This window comes from Elephantulus edwardii, unplaced genomic scaffold (assembly GCF_000299155.1).
Source record: "Elephantulus edwardii isolate Elephantulus edwardi_28Jun2011 unplaced genomic scaffold, EleEdw1.0 scaffold00164, whole genome shotgun sequence".
In the NCBI taxonomy this organism is placed as follows: domain Eukaryota; kingdom Metazoa; phylum Chordata; class Mammalia; order Macroscelidea; family Macroscelididae; genus Elephantulus; species Elephantulus edwardii.
In genome coordinates, this window is record NW_006399914.1 from 7,523,481 (window position 1) to 7,539,508 (window position 16,028).

Consider the following 16,028-nt stretch of genomic DNA (forward strand, 5'->3'; position numbering starts at 1 on the left):
AAAAAAACATTGTGGGGTATTTTAAACACTTGCAAGATTAATGAGACAAGGATCTTGGGCTTTTGTGTGTTTCTCACCTGATGTTGCGTACTGTTGATTCAGAACTGACACATCTGACCCTCCAGCAGGATTTCAGAGGCAGTAAATCATGTGGAAGGAGATTGCTCATCCTTCTCCCACAGAGCAGCTGGTGGATTAAAAATGCTTGTTTTGGGAATTGAAATACAGCTTCCTGCCACTAAGCCATCAGTGCCCCCTAGGGTTAATAATTATCAATGAAGGACCATACTTGTTTTTCAGTTTTGTTTGTTTTATATTTTTTCTATCTAACTATATTTTTTCTAAGTTATTTTAAAGCAAATTCCAGGCACTTACATTTCTTGAAAGAGAGGAAGACCTTCAACAAGATGGACTGACAACGTGACTACAACAATGGACTTGAGCTTGATGACGGTCCTGATAATGGTAACGGATAAGGTAAGGTTCACCTCTTTTGTTCATAGGTTGCTGTGGTTTGTAGTTGACTCAATGCCACCTACATTTATTGGCACTTGTGACATATACTATTCTGGATGTTGGAGTACCTGTGGGGTATAAATGGCTAATGTACTTGCTGCTAATCAAAACACTGGAGGTTTGAGTCTGAGAGACTTCAGAAGAAAAGCCTATGGTCTACATCTACGATTAGCCACAAAAATCCCTATGGAGCACAATTCTACTCTGACACACATGGAATTGCCATGAGTTGGAATCAATAGCAACTGGTAGGTAGTATACTAAGTAGAATACTACCTACCAGTAGTATTCAGCACTAAAAAACTCTGTAGGCAACAACTCCTGCCCATGTATAGCTCACATTCCACTTGAGAGAGAGATAATAGTATTGGGGAGCTCTGGTTGCTTAATGGTAAGAAACTGTGCAGCCAATCAAAAGGTGATTGTTGTTGCTACCTTCTGTTGAGTATGACTTACAGTGACCTGTGAACAACAGACATGAATCCTATTCTATCCATTGTCATCTTCATCATCTGTGTCACACTTGAACCCATTGCTTCAGCACTGTTTCTATCCATCTTGTTAAAGGTCTTCCTCTCTTCATTGACCCTCCACCTTTCGAAGAATGAGGTCTCCTTCCAAATATTAGCTTCTTTGAGCAACATGATTAACATATGAGAGACAGAGTTTCAGCATCTTTGCCACCAAGGAGCATTCTGTCTACACGTTCTCCAAGACATGTGTGTTTGTTCTTTTGGCATCCGTGGGATATTCAGTACTCTTCTCCAACACCACAACTTAAAGGCATCAATTCTTTTTAGATAATCTTGATTCCTTGTCCAGCTCTCAGATGCATAGCAAGTGATTGAAAAGATCATGGCCTAAACAGGCGTACCTTAGTCTTCAGACTGACATCATTGCTCTTCAGTATTTTGAAGAGATCCCTGATAGTAGACTTGCTCAATGCAATGTATCCCCTGATCTCCTGACTGCTGGTACCGAGGGTGTTGGTTGTTGAGCCAGGCAAGATGAAATAATTGGCAACTTCAATCCTTTCTCCTTCTATCATGATGTTGTCTATCATTGGTGAGAATTTTTGTCTTCTGTTGAGATGCAATCCATAGGGAAGGCTGTAGTTCATAATCTTCTGCAGCATGTATTCCAAGTTCTCCTCAGTTTCAACAAGCAAGGTTGTCATCTGCATAACACAGGTTGTTGATGAGTTTCTCTCCAATCCACATTCCTCTTCATAGAGTTCAGCTTCATGAATTCTTTGCTCATCATACAGATTGACTAGATATGGGGAAAGAAAACACCCTGGCACACACTCCTGATTTGAAACTATACAGTATTCCCTTGCTCTATTTGGTCTAGGTATAGATTTAGTATGAGCACAATTAAGTATTGTGAGATTCCCTCTTTTAATGTTAGCCATAGTTTGTTATGATCCACACCATCAAATGCCTTTGCATAGTCAATAAAACACTGATAGACATTCTCCTAGTATTCTCTGCTTTCAGCCAGGATTCTTCTGACATCAACAATAATATCCCAGGTGCCATGGCCTCTTCTGAATCCACCTCAAACTTCTGACAGTTCTTTGTTAATGTACTGTTCTAGCCATTTTTTTATGATCTTCAACAATATTTTCCTTGCATGTGATATTAATGTTATTATTTATAATTTCCATATTCTGTTGGATCATCCTTCTTGAAATGAGAACAAACATAGAACTCTTCCAGTTAGTTGGCCAGGCAGCTAACTGCCCTCCAAATTTCCTAGCAGACTGATGAGCCCATCCAGGGTTGCATCTGTGAGTTACAACATGTCAACTGCTATTCCATCAGTTTCTGGAGCCTTATTTTTTTGCCAATGCCTTTAATGCAGCTTGAACCTCTTCCTTAATTACTCTTGCTTCTTGTTCATATGGTACTTCCTGTAATTTTTCCGTGTCAGCCAATTCTTTTTGCTACAATGACTCTGTGTATTCCTTCCATCTTCTTTTGATGCATCTTGGAGCATTCAAGACTTTGTCTATAGCATCTCTCAGTATTTCAGCTTGAGGCTTGAATTTGTTTTTCAGTTCTTTCAGTTTGGAAATGCTGAGTGATTTCTTCCCTTTTTATTCTCTATTTATTCAGCTCTTGGTATATTTAATTATGCAAGTATTTTTAGAATAATACTTTGCTTTGTCTTCTCCAGTTTGGCCTTTAACAATAGTGTCTTCTGACATCCATTCTAGTGTTTTCTTTCTCTTCTGTCTTTGTAAAGACGTTTTGTTCTTTTCATGGATGATATCCTTGATGTCATCCCACAGTTCTTCACTGTATGCATATGGATAGTATCCTATCATCACAACATTGTGTGTTAGAATTGTTTGTTGTTGTTATGTGCCACAGAGTCGCTGTGACTCATAGCGACCCTATATACAACAGCCTTAAATCTTGCTCTATCCCTTGCCAATCTTACTGTTTCTGACATATATATCCCCATTACCCCAGTGATGGAATCAATCCATCTCACTAAGGGTCTTCCTCTCCTGCTCTGACCTCCACTCTCCCAAGCATGACATGCCTCTCTAATGACTGGTCCCACCTTGCAACATGTCCACAGTATGTCAGGTGAAGTTTCAGAATCCTTGCCTCCAAGGAGCAGCCTGGCTTCACCCTCTCCAGGATGAATTTGTTCTCCTAGCAGTCCATGGGTATATTCAATACTCTTCTTCAGCTCCAAAGCGCAAAGGCATCAACTCTCCTTCTGTCATCCCTAGTCATTGTCCAGCTCTCTGATGCATAGCAAGTAATTGCAAAGACTGTAGCCTAAATTTCCACATTTTCCTTTTTTCTTTTTTTTAACTTTTTAGATTATATGATTTCTGATTCAAAGTGGCCCATGCTAGTCCATCTCAGTTCACTAATCCCTCTAATATTGATCTCCATACATTCCATTTTTTACAACATTCAGTTTTCCTACATTCATATGTCACACATTTCACATTCCAATTATCAATGATAATTGCAGCTGTTCCTTCTCATTTTGAGTAAACTTCTGCTCTAGGTTCTACTTCTTTTTTTAAAATAGTTTTTTTTTATTTTCTACTAGTTTATTTACAAAATTTGAATACAAATTCAGATTCTTTCAATTTCCCTCACACCCTTCATCACCCAATAGTTAATCCCCTCTCCACCTGTACATCCACATCCCTCTGCTTCTAGCCTCTTCCACCCCTCTTGAATCCTTGTACTGATTCTGCAATAATGGTTTTATATAATATTTATCCTTGTGGGACTGAGTTGGTTCACTCAGCAACTCTCCAGTCCCTCCCAAGTGAGATAATAATTTACAAAATCATTGCTCCTGCATGCTGCATAGTATTCCATTGTGTGAATGTACCATAATTTCTCAATCCGTTCATTTGTGGTTGGACATTTGGGCTGTTTCCATGTTCTTGAAATGGTAAATAATGCTGCTATGAACATTGGGTTCTACTTCTTAAACAAAATCTACCTGCATTCTTCCATTGTTCATAGAGTTTTAAAAGTCTTCTTATTTCAGAAGTGGATGGCCAATTTTTCTTACTAGTCTGTTTTAATCTAGGAGCTTTGCTGCAATCTGTCCACCCTGGGTGACCCTTCTGGCATTTGAAACACCAGTGGCATAGCTTCCAGCATCACAGCAACCCACAAGTTATACCAGTACAGCAGACTGACAGACAAGTGCTATACCGATAAGAACAAACGATTTTTTTAAAAGCAAGCATATACACATCTATGATATTAAGTAAATAACAACATACAAATCATTCTCCACTATCCCTGTGATCTGAAAGATAGATTTGTACTCTGACAGCACACCATAAAGATAATCAGGCATACAAAACCATGGTACAGGACATCCTTTCCTAGCCCCAGCAGAGGCCTTTAGTGGTGTAGCAGGATAGGGTCATGGATAGAGGTATTTGGTATGGACAGTCTCTCAGCTGGCTCTTTGGTGCTGGTTCTTGGTGTTAAGATGCTAGTCTGGAGGCCCCACAGGCACAGAGTGGACAACTCAGCTGTCTTCTTGGTTACCCAAAGAGGTCTATAGCAGGCCCAAAGGCCCCACAGGCACTTTCTTCCTGGAAAGTGAGGGAATGGGCAGAGTTGATGGGAAAGGAACAGTATCTGGTGCAATCTGGACACTTCATCTGTGGTTTGAAAAAAGGTGCCAAGTCTCATGTAAAAGAACTGTTACAGGTCATTAATAAAATGACCTCATTCCATTAAGTAAACATTCATTTTTCCATTTACTCTACACTGTGCACAAACATAAAACAATGAGCCCTGACCCACCTTCCCTTTCACAATATCAAGTCATGATAAAAAAAGACATATTGGAAGATGACTTGGCTGTTTCTTACAAAGCTAAACATAGGCTTACCATATGATCTAACAACCACGCTCCTAAGTATTTACCCAAATGAGTTGAAAACTTATGTCTGCACAATAAACTGTACATGAATGTTTATAACAGCTTCATTCATAATTATCCCATACTGTAAGTAACCAAAATGTCTTTCACTTGGTTAGTGGATAAATAATTTACGGTGCACCCATACAACAGAATACTGTTGTTAGGTGCTTTCAAGTAAGCTATGACTCATAGTAACCCTATAAACAATGACTCTGAACCCTGCCCTATCTTGTGTCATCTTCTTAATTACTGATATACTTGAGGCCATTGCTGCAATCATTGTGTCAATCTATCTCATTGAAAGTCTTCATATCTTTCACTGACTCTCCACCTTCCTAAGAATGATGTTCTTTTCCAAGGACTGGCATGTCCTTACAACAATCCCAAAATATGTGAGGTGAAGCTTCATCATACTTGCCTCCAAGGACTACCATGGCTGCACCTTCTCCAGGACATATTTGGTACGTTGGCAGTCCATAGAATATTCAGTACTCTTCTCCAACACCATAACTTAAAAACAATATGCTTCTTTTGTCATCCTTATTTACTGTCCAACTTTCAGATGCATAGCATGGCTTGTATGCACCTTTGTCTTTAAACTGACATCATTGCTCCTTAACACCTTGGAGATTTTCCCAATGTAACACGTTTTTTTATTTCCTAACTACTGTTACCAGGGATGTTGATTATTAACCCAAGTAAGAGGAAATCATACATTAAATTAATCTTTTCTCCATCTATCATGTTGTTTCCTATTGACCCACTGGTGAGGATTTTTGTCTTCTTGTTGTTGAGATGTAATCCATATTAACAACGCTAGTCTTTGATCTTTTACAGCAAGCATTTCAAGTTCTCTTCACTTTCAGCAAGCAAAGTTATGGCATCTGCATAACACCATTTTTTTAAGTCTTCCTTGGGTCCTAATATCACATTCTTCTTCAAAAAGTCCTCTCAAATGATTTACTCAGCAAACAGATTATATAGATTTCGAGAAAAAGCATATACCTGACACACACATTTTCTGATTTCAAAGAAACAATATAATTATATTGTTTGGTGGTGGTGGTGGTGACCATTGAGTCAGAACTGACCCATAACTGACCCTCTGGTGGGATTTTCAGAGGCAGTTAATCTCATGGGAAGAGATTTCCCATCCTTCTCCCACAGAGCAGCTGCTGGATTCAAACTGTGAGGCTTCCAGATTGCAGTGCAGTTTCTTGCCACTTGGCCACCAGTATTCCTGTATATTACTATTAAGTAATAAAGATAGGAACCATATTTTTTTCTAGCTTAAGTGCATATTGTTAAGTAAAAGTGAAAAGAATCTGAAAAGGCTACATACTATTTTATTTCAATTATATGAAATTCTGGGAAAGGAAAACTCTTAGGACAGAGGCGTGGTATGAGACACTGATGGGACAGTGATGGAATTCTTGTTTTCCACATAGGAAATTTGGGTTTGGTTCTCAGACAACGCACCTTGTGTATGGCCACCACTCAAATAAAAAGAACTACTTGAATGTTGCTGAATGTGTCCCAGCAGAGCTTTTTAGGGTTTTGGTTGATCAGTTGTAACAAATTTATCACATTACTACATGTTAATAGGAAAAGTTATGTGCAGAGGATTAAAAGAGTATATAAAATTTTCTATACAATGTATAAGTTTTGTGTAAACCTAAAAATGTTCTTAAAATCTATTTGAAGAAGAGTATATACATTATGTTTTAGGAATGATTTCAAGAGAGAAAAAAGACATAAACAGCAATGCATGATGATTGACTTATTTTATTTCATTAATTTTAATGAACATTTACAGAGATTGTGGCTTTCCATTCATTCATTCATTGTTGCACTATTTTCTCTAGGCCCCTCCCCCAGTTCGTTCCTCTCTCTCTTTTTTTTTCCCTTGAAAGTCTGTTTTAATTGGACAAATGTTTTAGAATGGCATTCAAGGCATGGAAGTCAGAACACAATGAATATAATTAATGGCATCAAACTGTATATTTAAAAGAGCAAATTTTTTTTTGGTATCTCACAAGTACTTTACCACACTAAAACTAACGAGAAAAAGAAATAGCATGGTGTTAAGGAAGATAATGTTTTTCCCTCCCCTGACACCCATTGTCTGAAGTATGAAACAATATGAAGCGCTTTAATATCTTGAAGAGAGTGAAACCAAACTGCTCCTTGGAGACAAGGATTTTGAGACTCCATTTCAAATACTTTGGGCATGTAGCCAGGAGGGACCAGTCTTTCGAGAAGGACAATATGCTTGGAAGGGTTGAGGAACAGTGCAGGAAAGGAAGACCTTGGATGAGATGGATTGACACAAGATTTAAAAAAAAATACTATATAACTTAGGAGATACTGGAGAGCATTATGGTGAGTGAACTAATTCAGTCTCATAAGGACAAATACTCCATAAGACCATTATTCTAAAAATAGAAGGATAACTAGTAAAAGATGTATGGGGGTCCAAGGAGGAAGAGTGGGAGCAGAGGGATGAGAGTGGGCTGAGGGGAAATAACAGGGTCATGCAATTTGATTGGTGGAGGAGGAGTAATAAAGGAAATGGGAAATATCTGTCAGGGACCTGAAAATATGATGTAATGGTGGGTATAATTAAATGCTGATTAACTTTATAAAACACAATGTATGGGAATGATGGTATGAAACACAATGTGAATGAAGAAGTGTGAAACCTAATATATTTAAATTTTTTATGCAAACCAATATAAAATAAAATTGTTTTTAAAAGATACATTTTTTTCTAAAAATTATACATAAGATGTTTTCTTAGAAAGAGTATATGCTGAAGGATAGACCAAAGATTAGCAGTAGTTTTCTGTATTAAATAACTTCCCCCTTTCGCTTGCTTGAATTTTTCCTTCATTCAATATTTTTTAATATAACAAAAGAAGCATCTTCAAAAATAAGTACAATTGCATACATAATGGCATATATCAGCACAGTATTCTGATAAAGCAACTAACTTAACTGGAAAATTAAAACTTTGCGGTATCTGCCTCTGCAGTCTTACCTTTAGATGTATCTCTCCCAAGTCAACCAAATGCCAAGCATGAAATTCTTGGATGCTAATTAAAGTAAATCAAACTATAAAAATATTTATAAATCAACTTGGGACATTTGAGGTCTGATAGGATATTTTATTATTATTAAGTGTGATAAAGGTTAGTTATATTAGGGGGGGAATCTTATCATTTAGATAAACATAGTGTCACACCATGGCTGAAATAATATTTAGTATGAGATTTTTATGGGTAAATAATCTACTGGGGTGGAAAGTGGTGAAGGACATAAAGTAAAAAGAATGGTTCTGACTTAATATTTGAGTTCCTTTTTAGTAATAGAGTTAATTTCTCCAATTTTGTGTTTGATATTTTTTAAAATAAAATGTAGTAGTGTACTTAATAAAATTTTTCTGTAGTAAATTTAGACCTATTTCACCTATATCTGTATTACTGAGATCAAAGTCTCATCTGTGTATATGCACATGACAGTTGATTTATGGATGTGTATTGACATATATAGACAGCCTTGACCAATTAACTATGCATTCATTCAATATCTGGTCTGTGTCAATACCCCTTGTCTTCTAATTTGGAATATCTTTATATTACTCAATATTTGTAGCGTGCTCTGACACAAGAATTAACTATTTTAATTATTTTGTTATTTTTTTCAAAGTCTTCTTTTTGAAACCTTTCCTGACCAATTATTACATTTTTTAACCTCATTGAACTCCATACACACAAGACCTCATAAAACTTCTTGTTAAAAATCATTTTAGCACTCTTTTTGCTTATTAATTTACTTACATTTAAATGTATTTTAGCTAAAATATCAGAAAGTATGTGTAGCAAATGAAACCTGTTAACTAAATGGTTTTTTTGTTGTTATAATCATAGTCCTTTCTCTCTGTTAGTCTCTAAGACTAGCAGTGATCATGTCTTACTTGTCTAATATCTCAAGAGTTGGTACATTGCACATACTCAAGTGCTCCATAGTTCATTGTTCAAAAACATAACATGTGGTTCCTAGATTTAGCATGGCTATTTAAGAATTAAAAAGTCAACACACAACCCATTGCTGTCAAAGTGATTCCAAGTCCTGAATTTCCAAGACTGTAACATTTTACAGGAAAAGACTATTTATCATCTTCTGACAGAAGGACTGGTGGATTTGAGCCAGTTAGCAGCCCAACATGTAACAAACTATGCTATCATTTAAACACAATCACGCAATAAATCTAAATGGTAGAAAAGACACAAATTAATTTTTCATTTTAGCAGGTCATGCAATATACTCCAAAGCCATCCTTTATCATTTTCTCCATTGTGAGCTTCTCCTAACCTAAAATACATGGGTGAGTCAGGAATGGGATAAATAGAAAAAGTAAAGCTGAAGAAGATAAAGTGAATTTCAAGAATAATGCTTTCACAATATCTTGGGTTATTTATCCTAAGATTTTAAAACACATAATGATTTGCCAAAACGTCAAGGTCACTTGATTAAAACATATACCCATTTAAGACAACTATGATATATTATCTCACCCTAGTCAGTATAGCAAAATTTAATAGCAAGCAACAAATGCTGGCAAGGTTGTGGAGAAACCAGAACCCTTATTCATTGTTGGTGGAAGTGTAAAATGGCACAACCACCGTGGAAAGTGGTGTGGCGCTTTCTCAAAAAGTTGCAAATAGAGATACCATTTGACCCAGCAATTCCACTACTGGGAATATACCCTAAAGAGACCATAACCTACATCCAAGCAGATATATGCACATCCATGTTCATCGCAGCTTTGTTCACAATAGCAAGGAGTTGGAAACAACCTAAGTGCCCATCAACAAACGAGTGGATAGAGAAGCTGTGGTATATTCACACAATGGAATACTATGCTGCATTGAAAAACAAGGAACTCATGCAATATTATTCAAAATGGGTGACCCTGGAGGACATGATGCTGAGTAAAATATCTCAGTCAAAGAAAGACAAATACTGCATAGTGCCACTGTTGTAGAATAGGACTGACATCAGGGTTGGAGTAAGACTGAGAAAAACTGGATAGATTATGTATACTGAATTGAAACAGATGAGGGAGAGAACAGTTTAAAAGCGATATATGATGGGGTATTATGATTATCACAGGAATCCACAATTAAGGTTGCATACTGGGGTGCATTCAGGGGGGGGGCGAGGGTGGTGGGGTGAGATTGTATACCAACGAAGAAATTTATCTTTTGCTTTTCAAAGAGAGGAACGACCCGGGGGGCGGGGGTGGTAGAGAAAAAAAGTGCAACAATGAATGAATGGAAATCCAAAATCTCTGTAAATGTGCATTAAAATTAATAAAATAAAAAAATTTTAAAACCCCATATAACCATTTTATCTTAGCCTTCAGAGTGTGAATTAAACAGAGCTTGTCTTCTCTTAAAGTAGAGGAAATAAAAGCTATTAATCCTTCAGGCACAAATGGAGACTTGTACACCAATGTTCACAGCAGTGTTATTTATACACCTTTGCAAAAAAGTGAAAACAGCCCAGATGTTCAACCGCAATCGAATGGATTGAGAAATTATAGTAAATTCACATAATGGAATATTACACAGCATGCAGGAGCAATGGTTTTATAAATTACTGCCTAATTTGGGAGGGACTGGAGAGCATTATGCTGACTGAACTCAGTTCCGTAAGGACAGATACTGTATAAAATTATTATCATAGAATGAGTATGAGGCTCCAAGGGGGAGGAAGGTGAAAGCAGAAGGGTGAGGATGGGTGTGGGGTTGGCAATCATAGAGCCGTACCATTTGATGAGTGGATGGGGTGAGAGAAATGGGAAAGATCCAGTGTGAAAAACAATGTAATCTTGTAAATCAGTATAAAATTATTTTAAAGTTCTTTATTGCACACCAATGTTTATTGCTGCTTTGTTCACAATAGCAAAGAGTTGGAAACAACCCAAGTGCCCATGTACAAACGAATGGATAGAGAAGCTGTGGTATATTCACACAATAAAATATTATGCAGCATTGAAAAACATGAAATATTGAACTCATGAAATATTATACAAAATGGGTGACCCTGGAGGACATTATGCTGAGAGAAATATCTCAGTCACAAAGGGATGAATACTGCATAGTGCCACTGTTGTAAAATGGGACTGACATCAGGGTTGAGGGGAATCTAAGAAATGAGGGGATAAATAATGTATACTGCATGGAAACAGATGAGAAACAACTGTTTAAATGGAATATATGATTAGGTATTATTTTCATGACATGATTCCAGAAAAAGAAATGCACAGTAAAGTGGACTGTGGATTTAGGGCAGGAGGGAATTGTATAGCAATGAAAGAATTTTTTTTTTCCTTTTCAAAGAGAACAGTGAATTGGGAGAGAAGTGGGCAGGGATGAAAATGTGCAGCAATGAATGAACGGGGGAAAAATTAAATTGGAATAATATGCTGTAAAAAATACATTCCATTTTAAAAAGTTCTTTATCTTTCACTTAGTTGGAATTTTTAAGTGTGGTTTAATCTTTAAAAATTAAGTTTACTTGGCTAATAATTTTCTTTTAACATCGCTAAGAAACAACTATTTGCTTTGAAGCAGTTGTTAGACTTTAAAATATTCCTTAAGGTCTTCAGAAAATCAATGTTGATTAACTTCCAAATACAAAACCTCTAGAACTAAGGACATTTGCTTGTTTTTTATTGCTAAGTATTTGAAAGACTAACTTGCTTCTTGAAAAGCAGAGGTGTGGAACAAAGGTCTAATTGTGCTGAATCCTTCTCTTTGATCATTATTCAGACTGGTTCCCAGGATGCTGAAGTCCAAAGAAAAGAACCCAAGCTTTGTTAAAAAAAATCTAGGACTAGAAACCTTACTCAGCACCCTGCTCACATCCAACAACAAAAACCTCATTGCTGGTAAGTCAGAACCACTTCATAACTGACCCTCCAATACATTTCTAAGGCTGCAAATCACAAAGGAGGAGAGATTGTCTATCTTTCTCTGGACAAGCCAGAGAGAGAGAGAGAGAAGAAGAGTCAGAGAGACAGAGTGAGAGGATATACAGACAGAGATACATATACACACACCATAAAGTCAACTACAACTCATAGTGACCAATGGATCTGAACCCTGCCCTATCTTGCTCCTCTATCCTGTATCTCTAATATACTTGAGCTCATTGCTACAATCACTGTGTTGATCCATCTTGTTGAGGGTCTTCCTCTCCTTAGCTAACTCTCCACCTTTCCAAGCATGATGTCCTTTACCAAGGACACGTCCCATCTAAGAACGTGCCCAAAATATGTGAGATAAAGTTTCACCATCCTTTCCTCCAAGAAGCACCCTTGCTACACCTTCTTGAGGACATAGTTGTTTTTTATTTTGGCAGTTCATGGGATATTCACTACTGTTCTCCAACATCACAACTCAAAGGCATCAGTTCTTCTTCTGGCATCCTTATTACTTGCTATGCATCTGAAAATGTATAGTAATTAATAGAAAAGACCATGCACCTTAATCCTTAAACTGGTATCACTGCTCTTTAACATCTTAGATCCCTGGAAACAGATTTTTCCTAGTGCAACACACATGGCAGCATAGTCCATCGCAAATTGAGTTGCTAACCCAAAGGCTGAGCTCTGGTGACTTAGTCATAAGGAGTTATGTTGTCAATCCAAAGGCAAGATTCCAATACACCAATTGCTCTACAGGGAAAAAGCTGAGCAGTCTCCTCTCCGTGGGATTTACAGCTCCTGAAAACCCACTGGAGGGTCAATTATGGCTCGTTGCAACTCAACAAGTGTACAGCAACAACCCCAACGCTGGGCTTCTCTGACAGTTCTAATCTAGGGGCTTCATGAGAGAAAGACAGACAGTCTTCCAGTGTGATTTACAGTTCTGGAAACCCAATGGAGGCTCCACCAAGAGTCGGAATGACTCAACAGGAAGTACAGCTGTAAGTCAGAACTGGCTCAAATGCAGTAAATGAAATTTCATCTGCCTATAAAACCTCTCCCTCTGGTAGCCGAGTGGTAAGAAGTAGTGCTGCAATTCCAAAGGCACGTGGTTCAAATCCATCAGCCTCTCTCCCCTGTCATGTTTTTAATGCTTCTGAGAAACTCCCAGAGGGTAAGCTAAGGGTGGGTTCCCATTCGAAGGTATTCACTAACAACCTACCTATATGGTAAATATCTTTAAAAAAATATATATATATTTTTTTATAAATATCTTTTAATTACTTTTTTCTTGAAGGATTCCTGAAACACGTAAATCCTTAACTATAACTGAAACTCAAGTAAGAATTTTACAGAAGTGTATCGTTCTTCTTCCTTTCCGGAGAGGCTAGGAGTATGGGTAGGAGGAGAGGAAATGTTAAGATAAACCTAGTCCTATCTTCCCAGCATTGATGATGACCGTCACTCTTGGGGGAAGATGCAATGATTTGGTGGTATGTGCTGCAGCAATCTGATTACTGAAAGAACATTCTTGAATTTTCCGATAAAAAAAAAAAAGCTACATACAGAGGGGAGACAGAAATTCGAAAATCCAGGGACACTTGGTAGGCTACACTCTCTCACAAAAGATGTTGTTTCGACCTTTGAAGCACAAGTCCCAAAGGAGTGGAAAGAAGGGATTCTGAAACAGCCTTCCCAGAAGAGTAATCCCAAAGCAAAATCTTTTCCAGAAGAGTATCCTCGCTTTCGGAGGTGCAGGAACTAAAAACAAACAAACCCAAAACAGAAACAAGAACAAAACAAAAACAAAAAAACCAAACCCAAATAAACAAGCACACAAAAACTCCCAGCATTTGGCCCTACTCTGGGGTAAATCAGGTTTCCTTGGGCGCTACTGTCGTAAGCGTAGGACAGTGATGTCCTAGTTTACAGCAATCCAGCTGACCCTGAGAGCCGGGACACCCCGAGGACTGCGGCACAGAAGACACGCTAGCCAGTCTCTCGCCCCTCCTTCTTTCCATTCCTGGGGGATTGGAGTAGCATTGGAGTTGCTGACGCCATCCTTTCCCGCCCCTGGTTTGCAGGGAGCATGCGCTTCCTTCCTCACTTCCTTTCAAAGAAGGAGGTGAGAGTAAGACTACGCCCCAGCAACCAACAATCGGCTTCGCGTCACAGGAACTTCAGCACCCACAGGGTGGACAGCGCTCTCTTCCACCTGAAAACCTGACTCCAAGTCTTTTCTAATCCCATCACTCCCCAGCCGCGCAGAGTTCTCTGCCACTCTCTGTAGCCGCGCCCGCCTAAGCTGGCTCATCCTTTTTTAACCCCTCTTTTCCATTCATAACAAAAGCTACAGCTCTGGGAGTGAGTGCCAAGCGTGAAGAATGGGTCTCCTTTGGACTGGTACCTGGATTCTGGTGCTGGTACTCTACAACAGTCCAGTTCAAGCTTTCCCCAAGCCAGGAGGCAGCCAAGGTAAGTGGACAATTTCTCACCTCTTCCGTTCTCCCTGAAAATACAAAGTTTGACATAACCTGAGCTGAAAAATTTCCCAGTCTCTTTTCTTGATCAAATCTATTCATATTAATTTCAAATAGATTTTCATTTAGAGACTCAAAGTAAATTCTGCCCTCCGCCAAGTTTTTTAATAATTAGTAAAAACATGGGTTGTTTTGAGATATCTTTGAAAGGAGAAGATATGACTTTTCTGCCCAGTTAAAGTTTGTATTTTTTTCATCGTTGTTTTAAAGTCTTTCCACATAATCTATTCATATTAGGCATAGGGATGATGAAAGTGCTCTCAATTAGCTAATCAAAATTATGTTCTGGCTAATTGAGAACAGCTAGTGTATCAAGTTGTAGAACTGTTATAAATGTTTTAACTGTTACAAATGTTTTGCTCATAAAGGAAGTATGATTGTATTAACTCGGGAAATACACTAGGGTAATAGAGCCAACCTTGAAAATCATTGTTAATTGCATAATCTTAGTAAATATATATATAGTTTCATAATCACCCCAAAATAGTTCTCCTAATTATTTCTTTTTAAGGTTTTAGTTCTTTAGAGACATTGTTTATTCTAATGCACTTTAAATGTATATTTGTGTTTCACTCTAGAAAAATCTGTGCATAATAGAGAATTAAGTGCAGAAAGACCTTTGAGTGAACAGGTAGGTCAAAAGTAAAAATATAAATGCTGATTTCTTTTCATTCTATTTATTATTATTTTATGGAATTATGCTATGCTATTTTAAACTTACAAATGCCAAGAGTTTAGTAGTCAAGTTACAGAAATTATGATCATTTCCAAGCTCTGACTGTTACAATGTTCAGTATAATACATAAAGCTGATTGTGATAATCCAGTTAATTGAACATCACATTCACGCTATTGAAGATTGAATAATTTATCAGATAGTGAGTTTTACTCATATTACTGGAAGAAAATAATTATTATTTATTCAGTATCGTCATTTGCCTTTACAACAACACTTTCAGAAATAAATATTTATTTGCATTTTTGTAAATGAAGTAATCAATCCAATGGAGGTTAAATCATTTTACTGAAATACTGGAGCAATGATTTAAAATCCAATTCATTCTGTTTCACAGATTGCTGAAGCAGAAGCAGATAAGATTAAAAAAACATACCCTCCAGGTAAAAATTATTTTAATGTCTGTCTATATTTCTATTAATTTACATAATGTTGGTCTGGAGTATCTTAACTAAAATTTTATGTTGGGTTTGGGGTTTTCACCCAGAAAACAATGCAGGAGAAAGCAATTATTCCTTTGCTGATAACCTGAGCCTGATAAAGGCAATTACAGAGACGCAAAAAATTGAGAAAGAAAAGCAATCCACAAGAAGCTCCTCATATGATAATAAATTGAACGTGGAAGATGTTGATTCAACCAAGAATCGAAGATTAATTGATGATTATGATTCTACCAAGAGTGGACTGGATCATAAAATTCAAGGTAAATGAGGACAAAATAGCTATTTGCTACCTATTTCTCTAAATTGTACTTTTCTATTTTTTTATTAAGAGAAGTGTTATCTTTTAAAAATATCTCTTATGCTCAC

The 16,028-nt window shown here is 37.3% G+C and overlaps 1 protein-coding gene across 1 annotated transcript in view; it reads left to right on the top strand.

Annotated features, from left to right (window-relative positions):
- The first annotated feature begins 14,314 nt into the window (after positions 1-14,314).
- The window catches only part of SCG3 (secretogranin III), a 42,184-nt gene continuing 40,470 nt past the window's right edge, over positions 14,315-16,028 (top strand). Inside the window, exons 1-4 of the mRNA XM_006895320.1 lie at positions 14,315-14,419; positions 15,063-15,115; positions 15,557-15,602; positions 15,707-15,922. Of these exons, the coding sequence (XP_006895382.1) occupies positions 14,329-14,419; positions 15,063-15,115; positions 15,557-15,602; positions 15,707-15,922 (406 nt within the window). The 5' untranslated portion in view covers positions 14,315-14,328. The remainder of the gene's footprint in view (positions 14,420-15,062; positions 15,116-15,556; positions 15,603-15,706; positions 15,923-16,028) is intronic.